The sequence below is a fragment of the Nothoprocta perdicaria genome, unplaced genomic scaffold (genome assembly GCF_003342845.1).
Source record: "Nothoprocta perdicaria isolate Ctin4 unplaced genomic scaffold, notPer1 scaffold_23, whole genome shotgun sequence".
Classification (NCBI taxonomy): Eukaryota; Metazoa; Chordata; class Aves; order Tinamiformes; family Tinamidae; genus Nothoprocta; species Nothoprocta perdicaria.
This window is the reverse complement of record NW_020455455.1, coordinates 1,436,510-1,453,702: the sequence shown is the minus strand read 5'-3', so window position 1 is coordinate 1,453,702 and position 17,193 is coordinate 1,436,510. Positions and strand designations below refer to the sequence as shown.

Below are 17,193 nucleotides of genomic sequence, written 5' to 3'. Positions count from 1 at the left end.
GCCGGAGCGGAGCCGGAGCGGAGCGGGACCGGGGGGACGGGTTGGAGCCGAGCCGCGCAGCGATGGAGCCGGGCGCCGGAGGAGCCTCGCTGCGCAACCCCGCGCCCTGGCGCCAGGCGAGTGGCCGCGGCGGCCGTTGGGGCGGCCGTTGGGGCGGGGGCCGCGCTCGGGGTGTGTGTGGGGGGGCAGTTTTCCCCCTCGGCCCCTTCCCTGCGCCGGTGTCTTCTTCCCGCCCGGCTGCTCCCAGCGCCGGCAGCGCTGCCGCCCTGTCCTCGGCGCTCGGGCCGGCGCGCCGCGTGCGGGCCCCGTGTCGGGGCCTGCCCTGTAGCGGGGCCTTCGTGCAACTCGGAGCCCCGCGGTTGAGATTTCTGGGGAAGACGGGTGGGCTGGAGCCGCTTGATCCGCATCTGCYGTTTGCTGGCATCTTGAAGCCAAGGGCAGCGGTTAGTCCCCTGTTTCTTGTGGCCATCTATCAAGAATTCCTGGAAACTGCTTAAATTAACTCATGTTGCTGTTGTTAAAAGTGGTTTCTGAGAGTGCTTACTTGTAGATTCCCTTGTGACCTCAGTCCTGCAGGGCTTCATGCAACAGCAGTCGTTGCCATATCGCAGCCTTTGACTGGCTCCTGTGCCAGCAGSGTGGATCTCTAAATTGGAAGCTGTGATGAAACCTGTCCCCTAAGCAGGACCTTTAATTAGTGTGGAGAGGATGCAGGAGGGCCARGGTGCCCCTCAGCCCTTGGAAGTGGCCCTGGTTGCTCAACACCGGCAGTGGCAGAGTGTAACCTGAGAGGAAGCAGAGCCCTGTGCTCACAGCAAGGGAGGCTCTTCTGCAGCGGCTGGTGTGGGATGCTGTAGGCCTGTGCTCTACCTGTGTGTTAGAGCAGCAGGTGCCCCCGGGGTGGCAGCATTTGGTGGGAGGGACTCACGGGCTTGGCAGGGCTTGCACGGCGACAGGCACGCTCGCAAGTGCCAACCTTGCGGTTGTCACTGGATGTTACGGTCTGGATTTTTTGTGTGAGCTTCCCAAGGAGACTTCCAGGGTTTATCCTAAACCAGGTTGCAGTGGGATGTCACAGAAGGCTTGAAAACTGCTCAGCAATGTCACTGAGTGAAGGCAGCTGCTCCCACCTGTGCAGTATCCTTCTGTYTGAGCCCTGTTCTGGCTGCTGCTTCCCCTGTGAGTGCAGGTGGATTTGCTGGCTCTGGCTTTTGCAGCCCTGTGCAGCTTGCCCAGGTTGCAGCGTTCCCCCATAGGGATCTTTATTTAACCTGGCGGTTGCAGGCAAGGGGAATGCTTGAGCTGATTGGCTCTGTGTTGCCGTATCTGGAGTGCAACACCTTTTATCTTGGAAGACCACAGACGTGGAAATTTACTTTTTCATGTAATAAGAGATTTGGATTACATAAGGATAATGTTGTAAGAGCTCTTGAGATGTTTGGTTGGAAGAATTTCTCCAAAGCTGCACCCCAGGAGGTAGATACACATGTATTAACGTTATGATATTTCATGGTTTGATAAAGGGAATTGGAGTAATTTACTGTATTCTTTTCCGTGTGACTCTGTTTCAGCTGACCCAGCTCAGGCAGTAGCTACTACAGTGASATTAGGATATTCCTTTAGGTCTCTCCGTGTCCAGGAGAGACTGCCCTGACCTGCAGAGCTCAGGGTGCGTCAGTGGTGTTCGGGGGTGATGTGSGGGTGGGAAGGATTCCTTTCCTTCCCCTGAAAAAGCTGCACAGCTGTTGAAAAGGAATCACTTACAGGCTAGCCAGTACTTCCTGCCTTACTTACTTCTTTTGCACTCATAGATTTGGCAGAAAAGAGGAGGATGTAGAGAACCACTATCCATATAAACAGCCTTGGAGTCTGTGGAGCTTTTTTCTTTGACAAGAAAATTCATARCTTTCATCCTTTCTTTCCCCATCAAGCAATGTCTTTATATGGAATTTGTTGCTATCCATGAAAAACTAAGAATATCAACATTTTAGTACCTTCAAATACACATAGAAAAACACCCTTCTTATGTCTGCTGCATTGAGATAGAGATGGGTAGGTAAAAACAGAGAATGCTCCGGAGGAAAAATCTGTGGAAAAAAAAAAGGAGATGAGGTGGCAGTTTGGGTTTTGTCTTGTAAATAAAAGAAGAGATGGTAGAAAAGGTGTTGGAGTTGGCCTATGGGAATGTATCCGAAATTCCTTATTTCTGAACTGTAATGTAAATACTGTTGCAGAAATTGCATCAAACAAATGAGATTCTGACTTCTTTTTTTTATCTCTTTCCTAGATCCAGTAATACGCTTTTTCTCCTCCTAGAAATTGCTAAATTTTCTCTTTATTTGAACACCCTTTTGGTAAGTACAGCAGACCTGTCCTTACAACGACTATTTCTTTCTGTCTTAATCAGGATTCTGTAAACTGAAGCTGTAACTGAAGTTATAAAGGTAATGATATTTGCAAGGTGGTGAGCCTACCTGCAGCTTTATTTTTCCTTGATACTCTCTGGTGGGAGGACGAACTATTTTTTCCGACTTCCCCTTCCAGCCCCACAAGAAGCACTCATCATACTTGCATTTTAAAAAAGATTTCTTAAAAAAATCATGGTGCATCTGTTCAGTTTTTTATCCCTATTTATCCTATCACTATTGCAGATGGATTTGTGGAAGCAGTTTTTGGTCAGTCATGTGCTTGTTTCAGCCTATTTTGGCAGGACTTTCCATCTCTCAGTTCATCCTCTCTGCATGGAAGTTGTATCCAGTAAAGTCCCTGCCAAAGGAAAACTTTTTATGGGAGAGCAAAAAGATCAAGCCTAAGAACAAAATTTGATGCTGAGATAGGTTTACTTGCTCAAGTGTATCTGCTGTAGTTTCATTTCTTYGCAAATTTTTTACTTTGACCTTATTGAAGCTGAGATTAAGCATAATATTAAATGGCTTATAGAGCAAGTAATGCTTGGGTACCCTTACTGAAAGGACATCTGCTAACAGCCTGCTAACTGAAAAGCTTCCTGTCATGTTGCTTGCCCATGCTTGGCTTTTTTTTTTTTTTTTCCTTTTTTTTTTGGCAGATATACTGTTTTTGATGAATAATTGCATTTTCAGTGTAAATGTAGTTGCCATTACATCTTTGCAGATGTGCTTCTTTAAAAGCAGGCAGTGGATGAAAATTAACCAGACACTGTTGCAGCCATAACATACATTTTTTTCAGGATCAAACAGGATAAAAAGAAAGCCTTTGTTTCTTATGAAACAACTTTATTTGCCTATAAAACAATAAAATGCTTGCTTGGTGTATAGCTTGATGATGATTGTAGTCTGCTTCCAATATAGATGGAAATTTTTCACTCCTCATCATTCCCCCAGGCATTTCGTATTTGCAAGTGTAGGCGGGTAGTAGGGAGTCTGATTTGATTTCCTCTTTGATTGCGGCTATGTGTGTAATCTTATTGCCTTTTTTTTTTTTTTTTTAATTTCATGAGCAAGTGGTAGGATTTCAGTCTGGTTTACTAATAATGTTGGAAAAAAATATTTTGTGACTCTGGAAAAGTAAGCCTGATCTGGTATAATGATTACGAAAAGTTTTCAATAGGCCTTTATAAAGGTGACTGGTGACTTCCAGTTTGAAATGTCAAAAGGTTGTGGGGGGTTTGTTTGTTTTTCGTACTGTAGTTTTTAGCATGAGTACATTTCAGGGCAGATGCTCAATACCTACTGTCAGGCTTCTTTAAAGACTCTCAAATTATCTAAATTCACAAGCTACAGTTGTTAATGATATTTTTTTTAAGAAGACCCATCTTTGAAAGTGTTACCCAAAATCTGTGCACGTGTTTCCACTAAGCTTCCGCAAAACTGTGCTGGATACAGAGACAGCGGTTACCTTGAAAAGGAAGGGTTTACTTGACCCTTCCTCCAAAGAGGACAGTGTGGAAGCTGAAAAGCCATCTGTTTTCTGGAGTTGCTCATGTGGTTGGACAGCTGCTTTTCAAAAGCAGAACAAGTGTGGAAGAGATTTTTAATTGCTTTAAAAAAAATCATATAAACTGTTGAACAGTGGCTTTTCCTCTAGCTTGCAGCTGTCATCAACAACTTGGCCTATGTAAAATGTGGCAGCTTTGCTCAGCTGGCAGGATGGTAGGAATGAGTGCACACTCCATGTCTTGGTACAGATGCCCTCTGAGGAGAGGTGCAGCTACTAAATTGCACCCGTTGGCGATGCTCCTTTTCCATACAGACTGTGAAACTCTGTTCAGGGGGACACAAGCTGAAAGGTTGTGGAGAACAAGCAGCACCATGGAGTRCTCCTTGTTTGAACTGAACACAGTGAATTTAGCAGCTTTTTCATTTTTGAATTGAGCAGCCTCAACCGTCTGTGAAATAACCTGAGGTTTCATTATGGTGAGAACTTCTTAAAACACAGATGTAGAAGAAGAAGGTGTCAAATAGTTCCTGCCTGCTATGTGGGCCACACAAGTGTACTAGAGTGGCACGGTTGTAATCTGACTGTAGTCAGGCCGGTGTCCCTCAGCCACAATGTACTGACTGTAGAACTCCTTGTTTTGCAGTTGCGGGAGGCGTCGCCGTGGGCAGGCATGGGCTGCCGGGATGTTCACGCGGCGACGGTGCTGGCCTTCCTCAGCGGAACAGCCTCGGTGGCCGGGCTCCTCGCGGCCGTCCTSCTCCCCAACTGGCGGCAAATGCGCCTGTACACGTTCAACAAGAACGAGAGGAACGTGACRGTTTACACCGGCCTCTGGATCAAGTGCGCTCGCTTCGACGGCAGCAGGGACTGCGTCATCTACGACCCGCAGTGGTACACGGCGGTCGACCAGCTGGACCTGCGCGTGCTGCAGTTCGCGCTGCCGCTCAGCATGGCCACCGCCGTCTCCGCGCTCTTCCTCTGCCTCATCGGCATGTGCAACACGGCGTTCGTGTCGAGCGTGCCCAACGTCAAACTGGCCAGATGCCTCGTGAACAGCGCGGGCTGCCACCTCGTGGCTGGCCTCCTGTTCCTGCTCGCGTGCGCCATTTGTCTCACGCCGTCCGTCTGGGTCATCTTTTATAACAGCTACCTGAACAGGAAGTATGAGCCTGTCTTTAGCTTTGACGTCTCTGTGTTCATTGCCATTGCCAGCGCGGGCGGCCTGTTTTTCACTTCCGTTATGCTCTTTCTGTGGTATTGTGCGTGTAAGAGCTCCCCGTCCGCCTTCTGGCAGCCGCTCTACCCGCACGCCCCCAGCATGCACAGCTACGCCGCCCAGCCCTACTCCGCGCGCTCCCGCCTCTCCGCCATAGAGATCGACATTCCCGTCGTGACACACGCCTCTTAAGAAGGGCTTGTGCTCCTCAAATGGTGAAAATCGCAGCCTTGGTTCTCTCTACTGCTTTGCACTCTGTTGCCCTTCTCTAAGGGCCAATCCCTGAAGGTWCAAAGCAGTGGAGAACCGAGTTGGAGCTCTTTGCTTTTTTCATACGTTGCTTCCCGAGCAACATATTGTTTCCTTGAACTCACTACAGRCAAAGCTGCAGCTAGTGCTGTGACAGTGCACTAGCTATAGTCTCCTTTCATGCAAGCTGTTTTGCATGTCTGTTTTTCTGTTTGTTGAGGTCCAAGTGGATTTGAACCTCTTTACTACTTTGATAAGCTGTTGCTGGAGCCCAGTCGCATTATGGGAAGTGCAAACATAAACCCTTGGACCTGTGGGTTACCCGAATCCTGTGGAGCTGGGTGTAGGGGCTTACTAAGTTTCTTGTTACAGATGAGAAAATAAACTAGTCTAGTGTGAAGGGTGTGATCCTTTAGCTAGAGCAGAAAGGAGAGTAGGAAATGGTTTACAAAGTCTTTATTGAGACGTGCATTTTAAAATGTGATGTTTATAAAGGGTATTTGGCTGATTAATTCTTTTCTGTAGCAGTGTTCCTTGTTTTGCACTGTACACATAAAAAGCCACCTGGCTGACAAAATTTTGCAGTAGAATGTGTCAAATTACCCTTTAATTTCAAAGTAGCAATCAAACTTAGAAATGAAATGGATTTAACTAATCAGCTCTTCTATACCGTAATTAGCTTTTTCTGAATCATTGGAGGCTGGAAACTTCTTCCATGATTTTTTTTTCTAGGTGTATTTTTCTAATAAGTTGCCAAGTACAATAGATATATTTTGTGATTAAAAAAAGAAAGAAGATTACATGTATTTAAAATTCTTGTTTAAAAGCTTGACTAYTTTATTTGAAGGCCATCTTCAAGTACAGCATTTCTAATTTTTAAAAATTAAAAATCTTTTAAAGCTCTGGAGAGAGATTCCCCAGAGGTTCTGGAGAGAGATGCATTCAGACTGCAAAATGGATGAGGAAAACCGTGAAGATTTCTCAAGACTGTGAAACAATGTTTTGCAAGCATGCTTCTCCAGGAGGGAGATTATAACCCTGGGGAGAGATTTTTATATCTGGATGTTTTATGTATCTACTACTAGCAGTGAACCTATGTAGCTTTCCACAGTTGATGCTTGTAGTAAGTTTTATAGGCAGCGGGTTGTTGGACTTTTGCTGTAGCTTAAATTATTGGTGAAAACTTCCCTTTTCCAGCCTTGTTCATCTTTCAAACTGAGCTATTTTAATCCTCTCCCCCCCCCCCTTTTTTTTTCCTCCCTATGCTGCCACCTCACAAGTGGAAAAATATTTATCGTTCTTATTTTCTATAACGTGAGGTTCTTGATCATTTGTGAGCTCCACAGTATGGCCTTACAAAGGTGAGAAAAGGTTATTTATTCCCAACCTAGGATGTCTTAAAAGCACTTTTTTTCTCCTAAAATGCAGAGTAGGTCGCTGCTAAGAGGTCAAGGTCAAACAATACTGCCACTGAAGCTACTAGGAAATCCGGAAAATTATGACAGGAAGCTGAAGACTTATAATTTAGGCTAATATTTGACTTGCTCAGCTTTTGGCATACTGAGATCTTGTRATTAAGATGTCATTCTAGCAAGGAAGGTTATTTAGATGGCTGTTATTTTGGATTTTGGTGGATATTTAGATCCAAGTAATCCTAGAGCAAATCTGCTTCACTAAAAATCATGGTAGTTTAATTCCCACTCCACAAACTCTTTCCAAGCTCTGCAAATCCATTCATTTCCTCTCCCTGCATGCAGGGAAAATGTCATTCTGGTGCAATCTGCCTGATAGTAGTAGCAGGCATCACCTTGTCTGAACTGGCAGCGTCAGATCCCAGTGGGCCAGGCGGGGAAGTCCATGGCTCTCTGCAGTTCCCAGCATGGTCAGGAGAGAGACCAGCCTGCCTTGTAATCAGCTAGCTCCTGATCCCTGTGCAACTATAACATGTATAAAACTGTGCAAGGCCACTTTTTTCCTCTTCCAAATTGAGTTTTGCTTTACAGTTGCTGCCTAACCATAAGTGCTGTTAGCTCTTGCTGTCCATGCCCCGCATGCTCTGTAAGGTCAAAGCAAAGGCATCCTTGGTTCATAATTGCACATCACCATCCTTCCAGTCTGTCTCCTCTTCTGTGTGCCTTAATTCAGCTAGAGTTGGCCAGTGAATGTTGTTCTGTAGGCGCTGCCACGTGTGCGTTTGGAACCTGACTGTAATGTTTCCCTCACTTGGGAGGGATGATGCATACACGCAATGTATACATGACCTTTAAAAGGACTTGAATCTTCAACATCTTCAGCAGCCTGGAAACCCAATTTGGAGTATTTTCTATGGAGRGTAAACACAGCCAGTATTTTGTTTGGAGTACTTTAAATAGCAGATCTGTCTGTTAGCTGTTCTGCTTTCTGACTTTGATTTTTACACACTAGGTTTTCAATTAGTATATGCTGCTGCTTCAGCTGATAACGCGTTGCTTTGAAAACGGTGTTTCTTCAAAAGTCTGAGGTGGGCCTGAGCTGTGCAGAACAGCGATCCACCAACTTGGGGATGCCCAGGCGGAGAGACGGGAGATTCCAGTGGTGGTTTCGGCTCAGGTTGCACCACGCTCAGATGCAGCCGCGCAGCCGGCTTCCTCCTGAGAGCTGCAGCCGAGCGAAGCTGCGCGGGGCYGCGCTGGGCTGGGTCACCCCTCGTTTACAGGCAGGGCGGCCGAGCTGTGACACTGAGCTCTGGGCCACCCCACGCTTCCCTGCTAAGGTCCCTCCGGTGCTGCAGGAGCAGCAGCCCTTGCTGCACGTGGCAGAAGGGAGTTTGCGCCCTGCCCGTGTCYGCAGCAGGGAGCAGCTGCTGCTCTGGGCATTCGCTGCATGCAGGACAGCTGCTCTGCTCTGCAGCCCGGCAGGGTTTTAACCCGCGGCTCAAATATTGGGTGCTCTGGGATTATGGAAGTCTGCATATTTTTCAAGTAATTTCTGATGGGCTTTTTCTGGTTGTATTTAATGTGCATTCTTTTTATGTCAAATGGAAAATATGTATTTTTAATAAATCCTGTTCTCATACAGCTGTAGTTTGTTTCAGCTCATTTTGTAGAAAACAGTAATGATGAGARTATGAAAGAGTTGACCTGTTTTGGTGAAACTTCACCTGCTTGGCATTTATCACTAGAGTTGTCAGAACATCTCAAATGCCTTAACAGGCTCAAACATATGTTATATTGCATTTTAACTCCATAATTTTACAGTGTTACTGCTTAAAAAAAAAAAAAAAACTACTTTTTGACAACTTGACTCTTACTTGTCTTTTCCCTTCACTATAAACTAGTCTTAAAAACTAGWTTTTTTTTTTTCCTCAGAAAGGAGATGAATCATTTCCCTTAATCTAGATGACCACTCCTATGAATGGGACCTGAAGGCCGGCAGAAGCCTGATCTGGTTCAACCCTGCACCGTGGTGGAAAAGAAGAGTGGATCAACTTTCTGCTAGGCCAGTAACGTGGTTGGATGTGTATGAGGGTTTCCCAGGAAAGGGAGGGGCGACACTGGACCGGAACCGGGATCCTCCTTCCTCTGCTTTGYGATACTGCCCCTTGGAGAATATGCYGCAACCTTCACGTGAAGGTTGTCCAGGTGCCCCAGGGAGACATTAACAGTCTGGACCTGCAGTTGGGATGTTGGGTTGTGCTGCTCCTGACATGTACAATTCACTAAATTGTCACCTAAACTGGAAATAAACCCCTTGGCACCCGTGCAGTGTCAGGAATCGGGCGTTTTCTTTATTGCAGTGCAGGATGCTGGGCAGGTAGTTCCACCTCTCATGCATCCCGTATGTTGCATTARCCACAGCTTATATCCCCCTGCTACATACACAGGCATTGAATTTCCCGGGATGAKCATTCATAGTCATGTTATTTCCTGGAACTAATTACAGTATGTCCCACCCTCGCGCGCATGCACCCTCTGTCCCTTCTGGGATCCTGGTGGTCCTTGGAGACCCTGGTGTCGTCTTCAGGTGTCCTTTCCATGACCCCCTCTGGATGAGGTCTCCATCTGGTGCAGGGCTCTCCGTTCCAAGGCACTAAGCAGCATCAGGGGTTCCTTGCAGTCACGGTGTTCCTTATCCTCGTTTCAAGGGGTGCTTGCTGTTTTGTCTGTTCTCCTTCAGGACATGCCAGTAACAGCTGCAAAAATTATGTCCTTGGGTGCATTTTTGTCTGAGGCCACTTGGACAGTTCCCGGCGTTGAGAGTTCTGCAGGAAGATGTCTTTGGGAGTCTCACCTAGGCTGCATAATTCTGGTGGTATCTTTGATTCCCACAAGCGGGAACAGCACTCCTCAATATGACAGAAGACATGGGATTATTACACAAGTAATGATTATGAGAATTAAAATGGTTGAGGGAGATGTCTAAAAATCCCTAAAATCTTTACCCTAAAAGCTTATTTAACACAGTTGTCTACTTTATCTATTCTAAAATCTTGGGCCTATTGGGCCACCTTTTGAATCTACTTTATCTGCTTGTTAAGATCCTTAGTGAACTTGACCTCAGAAACCCACAGGCTCCACATCCTTGAGGCAGCAGGAGATCCRAGGTGAGGCGCTGTTGGAGAGCCATGGACTGCACTGCCCTCACAACCAGCTCCGACTCTCTTGCCCGTGGACACTCATTTTTCCAGTGTCCCTTTTCCTTGCAGGCTGCGCATTGATCCGGYGCCAGGTGGGGTCTTGTAAAAGGGGGGCCCCTTCCCCATCCTCTGCCGCTCCCCATTCCTGGAGGGCCTCTGTGAGCCGCCCTGGCCTCTKCCCCTGCTCCTCCCAGGTGTTCTGTCACATCTGCAATTAGCCTCTTTTTCCACCTCATTTCCCTCTGCTGCTCCCGATTATTGTACAYCTCCCAGGCTACTTCCAGTAGTTTTCCCAAGTCTCGTGATTCTGCCCCTTCTAATATTTGCAGCCTTTTTCTTATATCCGGGGCCGACTGCCCTATGAAAGCAGAGGCTAGCTGAGCTGCCTCCTCTGCTTTCTCGGGATCCAAATCAGTGTATTTTCGAGCGGTCGCTTTTAATCGCTCCATGAAGGTGCTTGGGGACTCGCTCGGCTCCTGTTTTACCTCATACAGTTTTGCCCAGTTTACTGCTTTTGGCACAGCATGCCTAATCCCGAATAATATCCATCTCTGGTACCTGGTCAAAAGTGCTCGGGGTCCCGCTTGATTAGGATCCCACCCAGGATCCGCGGTGGGAAAATTCTGCTCTACTGTCCCCTGCAAATTCCCATTTGCATGTGCCCCTTCTAYCTCCTTCCGAGCAGTATTTAAGACCATTTTCTTTTCACTATTATCTAGCAACACGTCTAATATTACCTGTAAATCATTCCAGTCGGGATCTTGGATCCTGATTATAGTTTCAAACACCTTAGCCACCCTTTCTGGGTCTTCCCTATAAACTCCCGCTATTTGCTTCCAAGAYGTTAAATCTGTTACGGAAAATGGCACTTTCACTGAAACTTTTACTGAAACATCATTCCCCACTGCTTCTTGGAGAGGGGGTTGAAAAACTTCCCTCAGTTCYTCTTGCTGACCCCTAGCCTGTCCTGCAATCAGCCTGAAGCCCTCGTTCCCTTCGGAGTGACTCTGTTCCCTTCCATTCGAGTCTCCTTCCTGTGCTGCTTCTGTATTCCGAAGCCCGGCACCCAGATCCCGGTCGTTTCCTCCCATTCTTTGGCAGGGGGCAGTCGTTGCCTCCAGATCCTCCTCTCCTTTGGGCTTGTGTTTCGGGCAGCACTTGCCGATGCCACAGGCCAAACGGCATCTCCCGAGGTTCCTCCTCCCGCCCTCGTTTTCGATGGCGACCACCATGGGATCAGAGGGAAGCAACCCACATTCTTTTAGCCATTTGGGATGATTTCTCAAGGTAAAGAACAAATCTACATAGGGGACTTGATCCCACTTACCCTCCCGTCTACAAAATAACATTAACTGCAATATAGTGTTATATAGTATATAGTAACTGCAATATATCTTAAAGTCCCATTCTTGGGCCATTCCTCCTGGTCCTCCAAAGCGTACGTTGGCCACCAGTGATTGCAATATTCCACAAGCTGCTCTYGTGTAAGAGGATCTCCTGCTACTTTTCGCCAGTGCTTGAGAATGCATCCCAGAGGGGATCTCCTGAGGACCCCTCTTCGCGGGAATGAGTGTTACCCATGATGTTAACGCGTTGTGGCTCTAGCCCCCTGCTGATGATAACCCTTATCAGGTACAAAGCCCAGGCAAGACCGCCTGATGCCGCTCCGAGGATCGACGCAACAGTCAACCACTTATCGAATGCAAAATCCCGACGAAAACACCCGCTGCCGTTCCGAACTGTGACGCCCGTTATCCAACAGCAGTGGGAGGGCTGWATCCCACCCTTCGGTCGAACCTCTCCTTCCCTTAGGCACCTTTGTGGCCCAGCCCCGAAGCATTCACCGTGTCTGACGGGCAGGGAGCCTCCCTTTTTAGGGATCCTCTTTTTAAGAAAGGAACGTCTTTACCTTCCCCGGGGTCTTGCTCAGAGCTGTTCAGTCCAAGGATGGGAGGTTCTCCCTGAGGATCTCTTGGTGCCGGCTGGATGTCCYGTGATCCTGCAGATCCGTGGAGATTCAGATGCAGAGTCCCGTCCAGGTCCCCAAAACTCACCAAAATCGATCAGACATAAACCCCTTGGCACTCGTGCAGCGTTAGGAATCAGGCATTTTCTTCATGGCAGCGCTGGATGCTGGGCGGGTAGCTCCACCCCTCATGCATCCCGCATGCTGCCTTAGCCAGAGCTTATATCCCCCTGCTACATCCATAGGCATTGAATTTCCCGGGATGGTCATACATATTCATGCTCTTTCCTGGAACTAATTATAATATGTCCCACCCACACACGCATGCCCCCTCTGTCCCTTGGGGGTCCCAGGTACTGGTCTTCAGGTGCCCTTTCCATCACCCCCCGCAGCCTCTTTCCATGCAAGGTCTCATTTTGGCTCGGAGGAGYTCTGTTTGGCCACGTTGCCCAGTTTCAGATGGTTCCTTGAAGATACTGTGGTCCTTATCAGCTGGTGTTTGCTGTTTTGTCTGTGCTCCTTCGGGATGCGCCGGCAGCAGCYGCAAAAACGTCCTTGGGTGCATCCTGGTGTTAGGCCCCTTGTAACAGCATTATGGTGCCCGTGGAACCAAGCCTTTCTCCACACTTAGATTTAAACTTTCATTTTAAAACTTGATTTTAGTTCTGCAGAGCTGAGGTTTCAGCTGTGTACAGTGCACTCCCTGTCCCCCTGGCAGTCCTTTATCTACCTGCCAAAGCCCGCTCGCATCTGCAGTGTGAAGCAAGGGGCAATTGGCTGCTAACGAGAAATCCGAAGGACTCCAGGAGCCCTCCAGGCTCCTGCTGCGGCCACTCAGGAACACAGTGGGACTAGCGGGGCTTCCAGCGGGTTTTGGCAGCTGCTGCTGGGTGGCAGGGCCGGTACCTGYGGTGGGGCAGCGGCTCCGGTGCCTTTGCTTCCCTCGCTCCTTGATTCCTCGAGGGGCTACGAGATGCCCGGAGCCACCCATCTGATCGGAGCCTTTTCCCTGGGGCCTCGCTCGGGAGGGTGCCTGGAACCTGCCGTTTTCCCAGGCTCCCAGCACTAATCTGCTGAGAGCTCCTGTGAGAGTTACCCTGCAGACACCGGCCAGCATTTGCCTGGACGAGGTTTTACTGCTTATGAAAAGATTTGTACACAGTTGCTTTAAATCCCAAAAGAGCCCAGATATTTCTCACTATATCAACAAAACATAATTTGATGAGAAAAGCCTCTGAACTGATCATTCAGCTGATGTGCACACACCGAAGTATCATGATTTCTGGGCCAGTGCTGGAATTATGTTTTCCAAAGCTATTTCTACAGTGTTTTGTGTTTTATTTTCTCACTGATAACCTTCTACTGCAGCAATCTAACAGATTTCTTTGGTTTATCTGTGCACAGCTATCACATTTTTGTCCTAACCAGGGTGAGCACAGAAGCTTAATGGATGAAAGCTCTTAAACTTTCCTGTATGGCTTCAAGTGGATATTGTATTTCCTGACACTATTATCCGTGTCCAGCCACCACCTGCGTTCTGTGTCCTCTGGGTCAGTAATTGCCACCRAACAAAGGAAGGGAGAATGCAGCAAATGACAGAAATTTCCTGCCCATTGGCACAGGCRTGGAAGAAAAGCAGCTTGTATATCAGGCTTAAATCAAAAATCCCCATTCAGCAGGTTATCTGGTTGTTATCAGCTCTGTCACACAGGGCTTATGAAGGAGGCGCAGGCTGGGTCTATTGGGCAGGGTGTTACTCAGACAACACGAGTGAGTCTGCGTTTACCGTAAATGCCAGTAGCGTGATGGTCAACACAAACTTCTCTGTGATGTGTACTGAAAGGCTGCATTCCTATTTGTAAATCTGGGAATTTTACACTGAATATGAAAGGAAAAAAATATATTTTTTCCCTGATATGATGTAGGGCTGATTTTGCATAAAATTCTGGTAAGTAATTAGATAGAGGTACAACCATTTCTTAGTTACTCTGAAATAAGGGAAAGGTTAGGGGAAGACGGATCAAAGCCACAGCAGGACATTTTAGTATTAGGATTTTTTAATTTCATAATTGATTCAGGGAACAAATTATTGTACTATCAGTTTATATTGAAAATAATCAGAGCGGATAAGTGAGGTAGGTTTGAAAAGACTGTAGCACTGACATGCAAGATCGTAAACCAAGCCCTGAGCCCACTGCACTGGGGAGAAAAGCTAAAACAGGTGTGATGGTAAATATACAGTATCAGAAATAAGATCCAGTGTCTGACTTAACCTGTATGTTAACTCATATGATATAGATTGTGAAATGCTGAGGGAAAACGTGGTTCTAGAAAAYTGTCTAAATGAGGCAGCTGTTGGGTAAATACTTCTTCAGTACTTTGGCAGTAAGTTGTTAGTTGTTCTATATCAGTTTTAACAAAAGGAATCTTCCAGATTTTAGATAAGGCCTGTCAAATGAGAGCCAAGCAATATTTTCTAAACCAACAACTTAATACTTAAACACTTAAACAACCTAATCCAGCGGAGTTGTTGGCAGTGCAACAGGACCCTCCTGCCTCTGTGAGGGTCTGTGTTGTGCTCCTGCCCACCTAGCTGGGCAAGAGCTGGGGTAGGACCTGTGTCTGTGCCTACCCGCCGCCTGCTCTGAGGCCAGTGGCTCCCTGGAGGTCTAGGAGCCGCTCAGCTAGTCCGGCTGGAGACCAGATCCTCCATCTGAAGAGCTTCGCAGCAGAGCTCTTGATTAACCGGTGCAGGAGATCTTCACCTGCTCTTGTGCCTTTTCTGATGAGGTTAATACTGTCAGCTATAGCCACGAGATAATTAACTATGTGGGTTCCTTAAAAAAGTATATTCACAACTCTTACTTTCAGGCCAGCAGGACCCACCTCAGCTAAGAAGAAAAGCCTGTTCCAACAGCACTCAGCTGATGGTGCCTGCATTGTTATGACCATTAAATGGTTAAATTGATCTATGGTTTATCTCAACATTTACCTGAAATTTTGGCCATTATATTTGCAATATAATGCATTATATTTGCACTATATTATATTTGCATATATATATTTTCATAATGAAGTATATCACCTCCTCTCTACCCTGCATCGCTCTAATCCCTGCAAATACCTGCTCAAAGGCCTGTAGCTTATTATATTATTATTATATGTGCTTGACCTCACATGCTGTTTTCTTGCACAACTTCAGTGAAACTATTATATGTGCTTGACCTCACATGCTGTTTTCTTGCACAACTTCAGTGAAACTGTAATACAATATGCATTTCAACTTGTATTCCTACTGAAAGAAAGAGGTCCCTCTTCTTTCCCAGGATATTAGTCCTCTCCCCACAACTCCTCCCCTGCTCTGCTAGCACCAGACTTTGGCCACCTGCTCAGCTACTCAGATAAGGCAGCACTGATTAAGCTGAAACATTCTCAGCTGCATCAGCTCACCCCAGGCCTGCGGAAATGTTCGTGTTCGGACAGCACACAGTGTGTGTTGGATACAAGAACAGACATTCAGAAAGAGGGAAGCACAAAATACCTTTTGTGGGGACACTGCTGACCTAACCATACCTCAGACCATAACCTGAAGCTACCTTTGTGCTCCACTGCATGATGTGACGGAAGGAAGGGCCTTGTAGCAGAGCACAAAGGCATCTGCCCAACACAGCAAGGAAAAGAGAGAAAAAGTGACATTCAAATCATTTCCTTGAATTATTTACTTGCATTATACTCAGGTAAACTCATTGAGGGCAGTGAGCCAGCATCCTCATTAAGGGCATCAGCTGAATGCACCAAGATTTGGTAACTGATACTTCGCCTTTGAGATTGTTAGCACTGTTAATAATGAAAAAATAAACCAACGAGAGAAAAGACAAGACGTCCTTATGAGCCAAACCTGTTGTCTGTTCAGCTGTGACTCCTTCAGTGACTCCTTCAGCTGCCCAATCTCAAGGGAGGAGGTGGCTGCAGATGGGGAAAGGGGCCCTGCTGAGCGCTGCTGTTGGAAATGCCAGCGCAGAATCCTGTGTCCCAAACCTCAGGCACAGCCTGCAGATCTGATGGAAACATCCTTGATGTGGACCCAGGAACAGAAAAGGCAAAATCTGTTTAGGTTCCGAGGTTTTTGTTTTTTTCCTTTCTAACTTAACATGCCTTCTTAATACGCTTGGCTTAACCCCAACCCAGTTTCTTGATAGGAGATCACTTTTTCATGTCTCTATACAGGATTTCCTGTGAACTTATATCTGCTGGGGGAATAGGTACCTAATCAAGAAAGAATGTGATTCATTATAATAGGTTTAGCAATTGTGAGAGAATTACAGTAGCTGTGCATAAATTATATTAACATTTTGTCCCCCAAAGGAATAACAAAGCTAGATCAGAAAAGATGGAGGTAACCCTACTTCCAAAGAGCTCAGCTCTCATCAATTCTCCTATTTCCACCTCTCCCATACTCTGCTGCAGCTAGAAGGTACCTCCTTTAGAATTACCGAGCTAGAAGTAACTTAGTGCAAAATTACAAGCTCTGGCTTGAAACTTGARCTGTTTTATGTTAAGTCATTCTTCAAGGCATTCATAAAACTATCTGAAGCTAACACGTAAAAACACAGCTTGAGGACTTGCACTCTGCTTCCGGAATAATTCAGTGCCTGAAGTTATATGCAATAAAACATAAGTTTTTTCAAAATAGGAAAAAAAAAAAAAAAAAGACTGAGAACAGCTATATAAAATCATACCAAATGGCACTTTTAGCTTAGTATCTTGCCTGAAATGGCAGTCAGTAACAGATGTCTAAGATTGTCACAGGAAGGCATATAGTGCCCTTCCTTAGCATACAGCTTCTGGCTGTGTGGGTCAGGCATCTTCAGAGGTGGTGTCTCACTATTTAATAATTCCTGATACACACATTCAGGGAATGAAAGTCCAGTCTTTTTGGACTATTGTAGACTTTTACTGTCCCTAACATGCAGAGACAGTTTGTCAATGTAGCTACAGTTTAAGCACTTTAAGTACTTTTGTTCTCAAGTGCCTTGGAGAGCAAGGGCATTGAGTGCAATGCTCTTTAGGTTGTGTATAAGAAAAGACAGTCGTTCCCTCTTGACCTTCTCTGTGTCATTCCTGGTTTTGCAGATCTCTGCTGCCTTAACTGTGGTCTGTTGAATTGCTTCTATTTACTGAAGCACCTTGGTATCTTTGATTGTCTTTGTAACTCCTCTCTGTGCCTTT

At 46.4% G+C, this 17,193-nt stretch overlaps 1 protein-coding gene across 1 annotated transcript; it reads left to right on the top strand.

Moving 5' to 3' along the window:
• The first annotated feature begins 2,202 nt into the window (after window positions 1-2,202).
• CLDN12 (claudin 12) lies at window positions 2,203-8,223 on the top strand. Its single transcript, XM_026039485.1, has 2 exons — window positions 2,203-2,354; window positions 4,562-8,223. Exon 2 carries the CDS (start codon window positions 4,589-4,591, stop codon window positions 5,324-5,326), a length of 738 nt encoding a protein of 245 aa, XP_025895270.1. The 5' UTR covers window positions 2,203-2,354; window positions 4,562-4,588; the 3' UTR covers window positions 5,327-8,223.
• Window positions 8,224-17,193: the final 8,970 nt, after the last annotated feature.